The 15,822-nt window shown below is 33.6% G+C and overlaps 1 protein-coding gene across 1 annotated transcript in view; it reads right to left on the bottom strand.

Annotated features, from left to right (window-relative positions):
* The window catches only part of LOC101888200 (uncharacterized), a 230,673-nt gene that overhangs the window by 74,400 nt on the left and 140,451 nt on the right, over positions 1-15,822 (bottom strand). Inside the window, exon 3 of the mRNA XM_059128965.1 lies at positions 4,028-5,297. Coding sequence (XP_058984948.1) covers positions 4,028-4,547 — 520 coding nt within the window. The 5' untranslated portion in view covers positions 4,548-5,297. The remainder of the gene's footprint in view (positions 1-4,027; positions 5,298-15,822) is intronic.

Here is a 15,822-nt window from a genome sequence, read left to right as displayed (position 1 = left end):
TCTCGAAACTGATACTGAGGTCTCTGTTGGTGTCTGTGGTTGAGAGAATGAGCTGGTTTTGGACATACCTACTATAATTGTACTAAATAGTGCTAAGTTTTGTAATGAGGGAAATTAAAGATCTGAAATCCTGAATTTCATGTTAAGGCCATTTTTTGGCATCTGAAGTTGAGATATGGAGATTATTTTAAAAATGCGTACTTTATTGTACGAAAATTACTAAAGGATAGTAAATTGTGTATTGGGTGAAGAGATAGAGCTGGTGTGTTGATATCTGAAATTGAGATAGTGAGGTGGTTTTGGAAATGTGTACTAAAATTGTACGAAAAGTACTAAATGGTACTGAATTGGGTATTGTTTGAAGGGAAAGAGAAACAAATTATAAAGTTAGATTTTTTTTACTGACGGTATCTGTGTTTGAGACTTGGGAGAGGTTTTAAAATGCGTCCTATATTTGTACAAAAAGTACTGGATGGTACCAAATTTCACATTGGGTGAAGAGCTATGGCTGGAATCTCGAAATTTGATATTGAGGTCTCATTTGGTATCTGAGAGATGGAGGTGGTTGTGGCTACACAACTGGATCTGGCCCCAGTAAAGCTCCAAGGGTTGAGAGAAGGAGGTGGTTGTGGCTACACAACTGGGTCTGGCCCCAGTAAAGCTCCAAGGGTTGAGAGAAGGAGGTAGTTGTGGCTACACAACTGGGTCTGGCCCCAGTAAAGCTCCATTCGACGCTATTAATCATTTTTTCGACTTCTCTCTAAAAAAAAATCTATTTTACTCCTTCTTCCTTTTCTCCTAGTGATGTAGTTACAATCTCCATTGTAACTACACATATTCGAACCGAACCTAACAAAAAAAAACCAAAAAACCTGTAAGTTCGGCCGGGCCGAACTTTGAATACCCTCCACGATTTGGAACGAATTTGGCAAATCTAAAAAAACAATAAAATCCGTTAAAATCTTAGAAATACCGAATGTAGCCGTTATATTAGGGTCAATACGACGACATGGGCCTGCATAGGTAATTTTTTTGCATAAGCCTTTACAATATTCAAATGCGAAACTTAGAAAAAAATCGGTGAATAATATAGCTACAGTCATCAACATTTTCGGGAGGTACCGTTATATGAGGGCCATACGAAAACATGGACCTGCACAGAGAGTTTTCTGTCTTAGGCTGCAGTATCCACTTCGAACTTCAAATGCCAAATTCGAAACAATTCCGGTGAATAATGTCGCCAAAATAATAAAAATACCGATTATCGAGAGGTACCGTTATATGGGGGCCATACGAAAACGTGGACCTGCACATACTATTTTTTGCCTTAGGCTGTAGTATTCATTACGAACTTCAAATGCCAATTTTGAAACAATTCCGGTGAATAATGTCGCCAAAATAATAAAAATACCGAATATCGGTAGGTTCGGTTATAAGGGGGCTATACGAAGACGTGAACCTGCACATACAATTTTTTGCCTTAGGCTATAGTATTCATTACGAACTTCAAATAATAAATTCGAAACATTCCGGTGAATAATGTCGCTAAATCATCAAAATACCGAATAACGGGAGGTACCGTTATATGGGGGCTATACGAAGGCGTGGACCTACATGGCACATTTACGAACTTAACCTGCCTATTGGCAAAATATACATGTGTGCAAAATGTTAGCCCTCTATCTCAATTCGTTCGAAGGATAGCGTGATTACAAGAGACAGACGGAGAGACAGACACACAGACAGACAGGAGGACATGGCTAAATCGTCTTAGAATTTTACGCTGATTAAGAATATATATACTCTGTTGGGTCTGACATGAGTATTTCGAGGTGTTACAAAACGGAATGACAAAATTAATATACCCTCCATGCTATGGTGGAGGGTATAAAAATACTGCAATTCTTTTTATACCCTACACCACAAGGTGGTAAGGGTATTATGTCTTTGTGCATTTGTTTGTAACAGGCAAAAGGAAACGAGATAGACCCATAGTTCCTTTTGATGATCTGCATAGAATCACATTCTGAGTCGAATAATGCATGTCCGTCCGTCCGTCTGTCCATGTATTTCTGTAAACAAAGTACAGTTCGCATTTATTGTCCTATCCAGATGAAATTTTGCACAAATCATTTGTTTGGCCCAAGAACGAACCCCATTGAATTTGGAGATAATGGGTCAAAATTTAGATATAGCTCCCATATATATCTTCGTCCGATTTGCTTTTTATTGTGCACCAAACGTGGAATATCAGCCCGAATAGTATGAAATTTTGCACATACAACCAAATTAGGCCTGAAAATAAGTATGCCAAATTTTATCGAGATCGGTTCAGATTTGGATATAGCTCCCATATAAAACTTAGACCGATTTACGTTTTAATGTGCACCAAACGTCTAATATTTGACCAAATGGGATGGAATTTGGCGCATACGACCGAATTGAGTGTAGTAGCTAGTATGTCAAATTTGGTGAAGATCGGTTCAGATATAGCTATATATCCCATATATATTGTTGATCCGATTTGTCATATTTGTTATCCACAGCCGTAATATGCACTCCGTAACAACGATATTCAGGAAAATATATCAAATACGGCTCAGAAATATCTTGGCCAAATTTTATTGAAATCGGTTCCGATTTGGATATAGCTCCCATATATATCTTTATCCGATTTCAAATTAATTGTGCACGAAATGGGCAATACAAGTCCGAATTTAAAAGATATAATTGCTTTGGCATAAATAGTCCTTTGAATTATAATTATAATTATAATTTTATATAATTATAATTATGATTATGTATGTTGAATTCTCCCATTAAAACGTTTAATTGTTATGCGGAGCTCTACTAAATTAGCAAAGTGGTGTAGGGTATCATAAAGTCGGCCCCACCCGACTTTAAGACTTTCTTTACTGGTTTATTATTTAAAGACTGTTTAATTAATTAATTTATTTATTTATTTATTTATTTATTTTTTTTTTTTTTTTTGAGAAACGGGTCTCCTGTAAGCATCTGAGGGTTAAAAGGTCATTTAAAAAAATACTCGTTTAACCTCAACCATTTTTAATGGCAACTTTTGACATTTGCTAACGAAATAGGTCATGTGCCAGATACGCATGTATATAAATATGTATCTCTCTTTGTCCACACATACATATGTATATATAGACATATAATAAATATATCAAATAACAAATTATAAAATAAGTATTAATTCCAATGAAAACAATTAGCACACGGCAGACAATGAATCAAAGAAAAAACAATATTTTTCCAACAAAAAAAAAAAAAAAAAAAAAAAAAAAAATAGAAAATAAAAATAAAAAAAATGAAAATAAATAAAAAAAACATAAATTATTAAAAAAGCAAACGTCAAGTCCATGACTTATGAGTTGTTTACAAAAAAAAAAAAAAAAAAAAAAAAAAACAAATAATCATTGTGCAAAAATCATCATGTTTGTGGTCACCATATATCCTTTACTGTGGTCAACAACAACAAACATGCCAAAAGTTTTGTTGGGTGGGGAGGAGGAGATCCCAGAATAATAGGAAAAAAACCCCCTTGCCTTCCTTCTTTGGTAGTGAACTTGTAATTATATTTAAATCATCCAATTAACATTCAATAAAACTAGCATCCTGTGCAGAACCTCCCCTCTTTGTTAGGAAGAGAGGTTGGGGAGAGAGAAAAAATCGCTCTCTTTTTTATTGCTGTTTTGGGGGTGACCCTTCATACCCCTTTTGGAGTTTCGTTTGAGTTATTCAAGCCAAACTGTTTTGTGTTTCCGCTGAGCTTAATACTCATTTCCGTTGTTGGTTTTTCTTGTAGTCGTCCATGGTGTTGTTGCTGTGTTTGTTGTTTTTGGCTTCCAAAATTTCCTCTGTGCATAGCTAACGTAGAAGGCAATCCTAACCAGGGAAAAGTTTTCGTTGTTATTTTCAGACAAAAAATACAAATTACCATAACAAACACCCAGCACAAGGCAGCCATGCAACCTCCCATCTCCCAACTCCAACTCCAACCTACCTGTTATTATCCACAATTCTTTTAGGCACTCCTCTCGTGATTTGGCTATTATGGCGGACTTGCTAATATCCTGCGGTGCCTCGAGCAGAGGAAATACCAAAGCACCCATTATCGTATAACCGATAACCATTACGACCAGGCCCGGTGTGGAGAAGATTAACTTTAGAGCGCGACTCAAACAATTGTTGATGTTGATGGCACGGTTGTTGGTGTTGTTCGTGTTTTTTCTACCTACACTCAGGTTTTTGCTATCTGGAATATAAGTATGAGGATGATGTTGTCGATGATATTGCAGCTGTTGTTCCAACTGATGTTGGCTTAGCTGTTGTTGTTTTTGTTGATGGCGCTGCTGCTGCTGTAGAAAACTGTTTCCGCTATCGTTTTTTGTGTTATAGCTATTCGCCTTATTATTCAAAGGTGTTGAGTGATGTTGTTGGTGTTGCTGCTGTTGCTGTTGGGTTTGTTGTAATAGTTCTTCATCCTCTATTAAGCCGGAAATCGCCTTTTCAACGTCCGACATTGTAAACAGCTGGAGAACAACATAAATATATTTGGCTCATTGATGGTTGGATGTTGATGTCGCCGGCAACAACTACAACAGACATTTAGACGAGTTTTGCCGATGCTCTTCTTTTCCAACGTGCAGTGTGGGGTTGTGAGGGAATTCTCTCGCTCTCTCTCGCTCTCTCTCGCTCTCTTAATTCGTAATTAAAACCATAAATGGCTTTTTTCAGTAATTTGCCTTTTACAAAAACTTAGTTTTGTTTGTGTGTCACAATGGCATTATTCATTACCCCTCTCTTTGACACACTCTCTGCCTCTCTTTGCCTGCCTCACTGTTGTATGATTGTCTTCTTGTGAGTCTTTGTGTGTGTGTGAGTGTCTGTCTCCAACTTAAGCCTATTACACGTTTCACTTTGTTGCTGCTGTTATTCTCTCAAATCGTCTTGTCGTCGACGTCTATTATTTGCCATGACTCGCCGTCTCTCACAGACCGTTAATGCCTCCATGAACATTGTTTGTGTTGTTGTCTTCGTCGTTGTTGTTGCTGTTGCTGCTGTTTGTAATGTCATTGTTAAATTGCATTGTTAAGTATCTGCTTGTCATACAGCTTCTCAGTGGCATTTAGCTGCTGCTGCTGCTGCCACTGCTACTAATGCCGTTGTTGTTGCTGTTGCTGCTGCCTTTTGCTGTTTTGTACCGCATGTCACTTGGCCATTGTTGTTAATGTGTGTTGCATCATCATTATTATTGTTGTTCCACTAAAAGTCTGCAATAAAAATAGAACAAGAAGAAGAAAAAAAAGAAGCATGAGTACAATGAGCACCGAGAATAGTTTGATAACTCGAGAGTGTCTTAAATGGCAGCCAATAAAAGTGAATGGAAATAAGGTTGAGATTTTGTTTTTTTTTTTTTTAAGAGAAATATTAAATTTTTGGCGAAAATAGGCATAAACTGTTTAAAAATCAACAGAGCAGATTCTTCAATACCCTCCAAAGAGCCAAACATTTAAAAGAAAACTGTCAATACCTATGGCAAAACGAAATCTAGGTTCTTGTCCATGGATGAGATGTAAATATATGAATCTTATTAAATATATTTTTAAAATAATTTTCGATCCAGAAATTAAATAAAATACATTTTTTTAACAAAGTAGAAGCCATGTTCTAACAGCCCTTAAGGGCACCTTGTTCCTTAAATATTAACAAAAAAATTGTGAGCTGCTCAAAAATCTAAAAATAGCACAACAGCACTTATAAAAATGACCTCAGAAGATCAAAGTTTTTTTTTATAAAATATCCATAAAAATCTACATATGTATATGAAAAAAAAAAATAAAAATTTACAATAAATAATTCTGAACTCTGGGAAAATACAAGTTTTGTGATATTTTAAGCATTAAAACAACGGGGTGCGGGGCCGACCATGTGATATCTTACAACACTATAATATGTTAGTAGCTCCCTTATGTCCAAATCCATTTTGAAAGATTTCACTTTTGAAATCATGTCATGGAAAACTGCCTAGATATAACCCATAGCATTTCAATCAGGGACATTTGTCACTCCGTCGTGCTGTTAGTTGTTGTTGTCCATTTTACAGCTAAATATAATTCAATGATCATCCGAAATGCTAGAACTCTTCCCTGTCCTTAACTCTCTTCTCAGGCGTGTCGATTGGCTTTGGTTCATTTGAACCCCTAAATATTTTGCGATCATCTCCAAAAGCAAGAGGCCCCTCTGTATCTCCAAATTTAGTCTCATGTATATAATTTGCTTCTCTACGATATTTGGCTATATTCGTCAACGAAACCAGCATAAACAAGTAAAAAAGCTGTTAGTTAGGCCGGGCCGAACTTTGAATACCCTCCACCATTTGGAACGTATTTGGCAATTCTCAAAAACAATAAAATCCGTTAAAAATTTTGTTAATATCTTAGAAATACCGAATGTAGCTGTTATATTGGGGTCAATACGACGACATGGACCTGCATAGGTAACTTTTGTCATAGGCCATTACAATATTCAAATGCGAAACTTAAAAAATAAATCGATGAATAATGTAGCTAAGATCATCAAAATACTGAATATCGGGAGGTACCGTTATATGGGGGCTATACGAAGACCTGGATCTGCACAAAAATTTTTCTGTCATAGGCTGTAGTATCTATTCAAACTTCAAAGTACCAAACTTGAAGCATTTCCGGTGAATAATGTCGCTTTAACCACCAAAATACCAAAAATAGGAGGGAGGTACAATATGGGTACTAATCCAATACGTGAACCTTCATGGCCCATTCTCAATGACAAAAGTCCTGCAGACATTATATACATTTGAGTAAAATCTTATTGACCTACTTCATTTCGTTTGGAAGCTAGAGTAATTTCTACAGAGGGACAGATGGACGGACGGCTAAATCGACACAGAATTTTTTGGTGATTAAGAATAAATACATTGTGGGGTCTAAAATGTATATTTTGAGATGTTACAACTGGAAATGACAAGCCTAATATACCCTCCATACTATGGTGGAGGGTATAATAATGGCATGTGTGAAATTTGTAGGGAACCGGATGCTTATTTCAGATTTTATGATCGTTATGATTACTCAAAATTTTGACCCTTTGTGGAGGAGGTACCAGATGGAATGGTCCGATCTCTAAAATTTTTATAGATCCTGTGCTGACGGAAATATTCAGATGTACATAGTCTGAATGGAACCGGATGTTAATTTCGTCTTTTATAAGCTTCATGGACATTTAAAATTTTTTTATGGGGGAGGTACCGGAAGGATTGGACCGATATATCCCACCTTCCCCGAAGATATTGTGTTAGTAGAAATAATGGGATGTGTGAAATATGAAGAGAATCTGATGCTTATATAGGATTTTATACACGAATGTGTTATTCAAAAATTTTACCCTTTGTGTGGGAGGTACCAGAAGGAATGGTCCGATTTCTACCATCTTTATAGCATATCTTGTGTTGATGGAAATATTGAGATGTGACAAGTTCGAATGGAATCGGATGTTAATTTCGTGTTTTATGAGCTTCATGAATATTCAAAATTTGGAACCTTGTGGGGGAGGTACCGGAAGGAGTGAACCGATATATTCCATATTCATAATAATAAAATTATTGGATATATATAAAATTTGAAGGCAATCTGGCATCACATTTTACAAGAGTTGTAATTATTCAAAATTTTGACCGTTTGTGGGGAAGTACTTGATGGAGTGGACCGATATTGTCCATTTTCGTACCTGACCTAGAACTGATGCAAATATTAGGATTTGCAAAATTGGAGCAAAATGTACCAAGTTTACCACATCGGATACTCACTTCGAGAGTTATCGTGCGCAACAGCCACTCCAAATATCCTGAAGGGGATTTGGTCCAAAAAGACCTAGGGTCTAAAACCGTTATTTCGGCCCTATCAATTAATATATACCCTCTCTAGACATATGGCTGAGGTATAAAAATCGATACTTGTCCTAAAAAATAAGGTTAGTTCTTGAAAAATGTCCTTAAAATCTTAGTTTGTTGTTCGCTAATTCCGTGAAGTCCAATAATGACTCCTAAAAACCAATAATGACTCTTTTAATCCTTAAAATAAACACTGTCAATAATTTAGATCTTCCCTTTTGGGTTTTTGAAATTTATCCCCAAATAAGTGTCCTTTTCTCTTTTGGTTCTTGGAGATTGCCACAAACACAAAAGTCTCAAACAATCGAAATTTTCTCTTTGTGTCCTTGAAAATTTATATTTTCTTTTTTAGTTCTTAATTTCTTGGAAACCATTTCTTAAAAAACCTACGGCTGCTTGCCCTTGGGTCCTTGGACAAAAATCTTTAAATATATTCCTTGTGCCACCTTACGAAAAAATACCTTGGTCCTTGGAAAATATTCTTTAGATCCATGTGTCTTAGTCCTGGGAAAAACCTCTTCGAAAACCAAATCAACGGCTGTTTGTCATTGTGTCCTTGGCAAAAAATCTTAAAAAATATGTTTCAAGTTATTTCTTAATTCCTTAAAAAAAAAAATCTTTAAAAAATCTACGGCTGTTTGCATTTGAGTCCTTGGACAAAAATCTTTGAATATATTCCGTGTGAGACCTTAAATGATGTCCTTTTAAATTATGTCTTTGTTATTAAAAAATACATCCTTTAGGGAAATTGAAAATATATTCTTCCAAAAAACAAGATCTTTTGGGTCCTTGCAAAATATAGTTTATAAAAATCGGAATTCGTTGCTCTTTGAGTCCTTGAAAATAATATTTAAAAAAAATACAAATATTTTTCGAAATTTCATCTTTGTTGGTCCTTGAAAAATTATTCCTTATGAAAATAAGTCTGAAAAAATATTGCCCAAAAAGCCAATATTTTTGTCCTTTAGGTCCTTTTAAAAAATTGTCCTTAAAAATTACGTCTTGTTATTAAAAAATACACCCTTTAGGGAAATTGAAAATATATTCTTCCATAAAAACATATATACCCTTTAAATATATAATAAAATATAGTTCATAAAAATCGGAATTCGTTGCTCTTTGGGTCCTTGAAAAAAATATTTAAAAAAACACGAATATTTTTCGAAAAATTCATGATTCTTGGTCTTTAAAAATTTATTCCTTAAAAAAATACGTCTAAAAAATATTGCCAAAAAAAGACAATATTTTTGTCCTTTAGGTCCTTTTAAAAAATTATCCTTAAAAATTATGTTTTTGTTATTAAAAAAATACATCCTTTAGGGAAATTGAAAATATATTCTTCCAAAAAACATGATCTTTGGATCCTTGGAAAACATAGTTTATAAAAATCGGAATTGGTTGCTCTTTGGGTCCTTATAAAAATTCCAAGGATATGCCAAATATTATTCGAAAAATCCATTATTCCTTAAGAAAATACGTCTGAAAAAATATTGCTAAAAAAGTCAAGATTTTTTCTCTTCCAAAAAACATAATCTTTGGATCCTTGGAAAATATAGTTTATAAAAATCGGAATTTGTTGCTCTTTGGGTCCTTGAAAAAAATATTTAAAAAAAAAAACGAATATTTTTCGAAAAATCCATGTTTGTTGTTCCTTGAGAAATTCCTTAAGAAAGTACGTCTCAAAGAACATATTGCCAAAAAAGCCAATATTATTGTCCTTTAGGTCCTTTTAAGAAAATATTGCCAAAAAAGCCAACATTTTTGTCCCTTAGGTCCTTTTAAAAAAATATCCTAGGGAAATATCTTAGGGAAATTGAAAATATTCTACCAAAAAATATATATACCCTTTAAATCAAAATATAGTTTATAAAAATCGGAAATCGTTGCTTTTTGGGTCCTTGAAAAAAATAATAAAAAAAATACTAATATTTTTCGAAAAAGCCATGTTTGCTGGTCCTTGAAAAATTATTCCTTACGAAAATACGTCTCAAAAAACATATTGCAAAAAAGCCAATATTTTTGTCCTTTAGGTCCTTTTAAGAAAATATTGCCAAAAAAGCCAACATTTTTGTCCCTTAGGTCCTTTTAAAAAAATATCCTAGGGAAATATCTTAGGGAAATTGAAAATATTCTACCAAAAAATATATATACCCTTTAAATCAAAATATAGTTTATAAAAATCGGAAATCGTTGCTTTTTGGGTCCTTGAAAAAAATAATAAAAAAATACAAATATTTTTCGAAAAAGCCATGTTTGCTGGTCCTTGAAAAATTATTCCTTACGAAAATACGTCTCAAAAAACATATTGCAAAAAAAATCAAAAATTTTTGCCCTTTCGGTCCTTTTAAAAAATTATTATTTTTTTTTTTTAATACACCTTTTAGGGACCTTGAAAATATATTATCCCAAAAAACTATACGTTTTTTCGATCCAAAAAAAAAAATCTAAATTTATAGGTCCTTTTCATTATTCCTTAAAAAACCTCTCCTGTTGGAACTTGAAAATCCACGTTTGTTTATCCCTTAGGAAAATCTTTCTAGGATCATTGGCAGAATTTGAGTTCACATATATCCGAGCATTGCTACACATTACCCCTTATGCTCATGACCATCATTAGAATTTTATTTTAATTTCATTGTCAATTATTTTATATTTTAATTACAATATCCTTATGTCCTGGGAAGGCTCATTGTTAATAGGTTTAATATATATTTTAATTGCCTAACAAGTTATATTAAATTAATGCATTTATTGGCTCATGTGCTCTCTCTCTGTGTGTGTGTGTGTGTGCCACAAGCAATCAATGAAAATGTCCCTGTGTGTGCGTGTGCATTAATCTCTGGTTATGTTTCACCTTTGGCATATCCTTGGAATTTGGTAATGCCATGTAGATATCACCATTACTGTCGTTTGACAAACAATATTTATCGTCCTTTTCAGATTTATGCCAACGAAACTAACAACTTTGAGGCAAACACGGAATTCATAATGAATGGGGTGGTAACCTCCCTTATAGCTGCTGTTGCTGGTGATGATGTCCTTTATGCGTTCAACCATTTACCGGTGAAGCCGTAATTAGAAAGCTGGCTAAGCATCTGTTGGAATATCAACACAAACTTACACACATACACACACAAATGAAGATGATAAGCAAATATTTTACAAATGCCAAAGGTGCAGAGATTAGCATATTTCTCTTTCTCCCTCACCATCTCACTGCACTTAATAAAGGATATTGGTCAAGGATGTGCAAGTGATGACAAAGAATGTTAGGAATTTTGGAGGCAATTTTTAGACAAGACATGCATTTAATATTTTGAAAATTTCTTCAGAGGTCCTGTTGTTTGCCTTCCCTTCCTTGGGGAAGAGCTACCCCTATAAATTTGCTCACCGCCATGGCCCCGGGTAATAATTTCAATATGCAATAATTTATCTCTCTCTATTCTTAATTAGATACAATCAGCTATTCATATCATGAAGTTGTATTTTTGGCAATTAATAGCCATTCTTGATTAACTACATTTCAGGATATTACGAAAAATGCCCTTGGAAGGCATGGAGGGGGAAGAGTGGAGGAAATTTATTACACTGTCACACAACATCTCTACAAGACTTTAAGCAGTGACAGATTCCTGACACCATGTACAGTAATTAAGCATGTCTTGTCCTGTTTTCGAACAGACACACATGAAACATTTTATCGTACTCATACAAGGATGACAGATTCTCTCTCTGTCTCTCTGCTCACAACACAGTGATATAAAAACCAGCACACATTTTTTTTATACCCTCCACCATACAATGGAGGGTATATTAATTTTGTCATTCCGTTTGTAACTCCTCGAAATATTCATGTCAGACCCAACAAAGTATATATATTCTTGATCAGCGTAAAATTCTAAGACGATTTAGCCATGTCCGTCTGTCTGTCTGTGTGTCTGTCTATCTGTCTGTCTGTGTGTCTGTCTGTCTGTCTGTCTGTTGTAATCACGCTATCTTTCGAACAAATTGAGATAGAAGGCTAAAATTTTGCAAACATGTATTTTTTCCCAGTAGACAGGTTAAGTTCGTAAATGGGCCATGTAGGTCCAAGTTATCATATAGCCCCCATATAACGGTACCTCCCGATATTCGGTATTTTGATGATTTTAGCGACATTATTCACCGGAATTATTTCAAATTTGGCATTTGAAGTTTGTAATGAATGCTACAGCCTAAGACAGAAAATTATCTGTGCAGGTCCACGTCTTCCTGTAGCCCTCATATAACGGTACCCCCCGATATTCGGTATTTTGATGATTTTAGCGACATTGTTTACCGGAATCGTTTCAAATTTGGTATTTGAAGTTCGTAATGGATACTTCATCCAAAGTCAAAGAATGAGTCATGTAGGTCCACGTCTTCATATAGCCCCCATATAACGGTCCCCCCCCGATATTCGGTATTTTAATGATTTTAGCGACGTTATTTACGGGGATTGTTTCAAATTTCGTATGTGAAGTTCGTAATGGATACTTCAGCCCATGCCAGAAAATTGTCTGTGCAGGTCCACGTCTTCGTATAGCCCCCATATAACGGTACCCCCCATATTCGGTATTTTGATGATTTTAGCTACATTATATACAGATTTTTCTTCAAGTTTCGCATTTAAATATTGTAATAATTGATGACAAAAGTTGCCTATGCAGGCCCACGTCGTCGTATAAGCATTCGGTATTTTTAAGATTTTAACAGAATTTTTAACGGGTTTTATTTTTTGGAAATTGCCAAATTTGTACCAAATGGTGGAGGGTATTAAAAGTTCGGCCCGGCCGAACTTACAGCTTTTTTACTTGTTTTTTTTTTTTTTTTTTTGGCAGACATAAACTCTCATAATTAATTCAAATTAATTACGCTACACTTTAACAAACTGGAGATTATTAATAAGTATATCCTTTATGGCAGCGCGATGTGAAGAAAAATTGCAGTGTGAGGGAGAGAAGCCGACACACACCGGATGCGGATGTGCTGTTAATATGCTAAGGAGTAAATACCATATGTTTATATTTTTTTACGCACATCCGCATATACCACACACACCACACACCAGACGACATCACGCACTTTCTCCTCTTCGTTATGGGCTCTCCATTATCGAGCACACAGCATCAGCTGGTGGTAGGCCGCTTAAATATTGTTGTTCACGGCGAAAATTAAGTGTGAGGTTATGTTAAATTTTATTGTGAATAAAACGCGAGAATTAAAGAAGGATATCAATTTTGAAAATATAATTCAGCATTTAAAAGAAGATGGATTTAAATATATTTTCGAGGAAAGTAAATTTTTAAAGATAAAACGTGGATTTTTTAAGGATATCTATTCAAGGACCGAAAATAAAATTTAGAATTTTTATTGAATACTTTTCAAAGATAGAAGGTCCCTGAAAATTATTGTGCAAAAAATCTATCTTTTCTTGTTGGTCCCTGAACAGATATTCTTAAAGAATATTTCGTATTTTTAAAAATTTCCAGGACCAGGGGCTGGATTTTTTTTTTCTATGAAAATATGAACTGGAAAATATTTTCTTTATAAAATGTTTCATTTGACATTTCTTTCCTTTACAAAAGTTTTCATTTCACATTTTCATAGAACAAGAATTGAGGCCCAGGAAGAGAATCTATGAAAAAGAAGGATTCAGGAATATTTTCAAAAAAAAAAAAAAATATATATTTCTTAAAAAAGGTTTAGGATTTTTTGAGGTCAAAAAAGGGGAGTTTTTAGAGTACATTTTTAGACCTGAAAACTAATATTAAAACAAGTGAAAATTCGGTTCTCTGCGCTGAGAAAACATTCGTGGTCCAGCAGTTCTTAAACAAACAAAATTATCGTTTTTACTTGCCAAAGAGGTCAGCTGAAAATGTGCACCATGGCGATGGTATGGGCCGCAATAACAGCCGATGGTCGCTCTCCGCTCATATTAATCGACTGTGGCATGAGAATAAATGCCGAATATTATCGCGGAAATATTCTGGAGAGTGTATTAAAGCCTTGGGCAAGCAAAAATTTTGGCCGCAGACCTTGGACATTCCAACAGGACTCAGAATCTTCGCCCTCAGTTCGCGCCACCCAAGAATGGTTACAAAATGAGTTTAGTCGCTTCATTTCCACCTTAAGCAAGCGCTTCGCCGGGAATGGGCCAAATAAAAAAAAAGACAGAGCAACATTCGGGTAGCGTGTGACGGTTCCATTGGCCATTTGAAGACCATAATTCGTGCCAAAGGTGATCAATTCGAACAAATCTAAACTTTTTCTAAAATTTGATGCTATTTCCGAAATTTTTTGTTTTCATTTAATAAAATTTAAAAAAAAAATTATGGCGTTTGACTTTGTTGCAGTTTTTTTCATAGCACCCTGTGTAATTTTAGAACTTCATGATTGTGGGTCTATGAAAAAAAATATTCTCTTAAAAATCAATGGGCCTTGAATAAAATATTTAAAAAAAAAATCAACCTTGTTGGTCCTTGAAAAAATATTCTGTAACGAGGTGCATACATGCTGGTGCTTGATAAAATATTTAAAAAAAAATTCAACCTTGTTGGTCCTTGAAAAAAATTTTCTGTAAAAGAGGGCTAGATGTTGGTCCTTGAAAAAAATATTTTTAAAAAAATCCAAGCTCGTTAGTCATTAAAAAAATATTTTTTTCAAAATCCACGTCACTTGGTGCTTCAAAAACATTTTTTTAAAGATCTGAAAAATATATAAAAAAAATCCATCATTGTTGGTCGTTAAAGAAGTTTTTTTTTTAAAAATCCATCTTTTTTGGTCCTTGAAAGAAATCTTTTTAAAAAAAACCCATCCTTGTTGGTCGTTGAAAGAAATCATTTTTTAAAAAAAAACCTTCTTTCTTGGTCCTTGAAAGAAATCCTTTTTTAAAAACTCCATCTTTCTTGGTCATTAAAGAAATTTTTAAAAAAAAATCCACGTTTGTTGTTTTTTGAAAAACTATATTTTTTAAAAATCCACGCCTGTATCTCCTAAAAAATATATTTTTAAAAAAATCTACGCTTGTCGCTCCTGATAAAATATTGGAAAAAAAATCCTCCCTTTTCGTCCTTGAAAAAATACTATTTAAATAATTCACGTAACTAGGTTCTTCAAGAATAAAAATTCTTCAAAACAAATATTCTCTAAAAAAATCATTGTCAATTTGTCTTGAAAAAAAAAAATATTAAAAACAAGTCCATCCTTGTTTATTCTTGAAATTAATAATATTAAAAAACCACACTTCTCCGTCCTTGATAAAATATTTTTTAATTAATCCACGCTGTTGTTTGGTCCTGGAAATAATGCTCTTTAAAAGTCCACGCTAATTATTCCAATGGTCCATAATTTTTTTTTTTTTTTTTTTTTTTTTTGAAATCCATATTTTTTGTCCTTAAAAGGTGTTTCGTTAAAAAGCGTAGACAGAAAAATATATATGTTTTTAAAAGGAAAATTTACACTGGTCTGGGCCGTTATAGTTTTCCCCTCCTGTCTCCCCTCCTTGCAAGTATCGCTTTTAAAAGTTGATTGTTTGAGGATTTTTTTTTATAATATTCAAAAGTGCATTTTTGGGGATTATCTTCATAAGGTTCCTTGAATTTTTAAGTGGATTTTTTGAGAAAAAAAATTTTAAGGTATCTTTAATTTTTTTTTAATTCATTATTATTATTATTATTATTATTATTATTATTATTATTATTATTATTATTATTATTATTATTATTATTATTATTATTATTATTATTATTATTATTATTATTATTATTATTATTATTATTATTATTATTATTATTATTATTATTATTATTATTATTATTATTATTATATTATTATTATTATTATTATTA

The sequence above is a fragment of the Musca domestica genome, unplaced genomic scaffold (assembly GCF_030504385.1).
Source record: "Musca domestica strain aabys unplaced genomic scaffold, Musca_domestica.polishedcontigs.V.1.1 58, whole genome shotgun sequence".
Lineage (NCBI taxonomy): Eukaryota > Metazoa > Arthropoda > Insecta > Diptera > Muscidae > Musca > Musca domestica.
The sequence above is the reverse complement of the archived record's forward strand: the minus strand, read 5'-3'. Positions and strand labels throughout refer to the sequence as shown.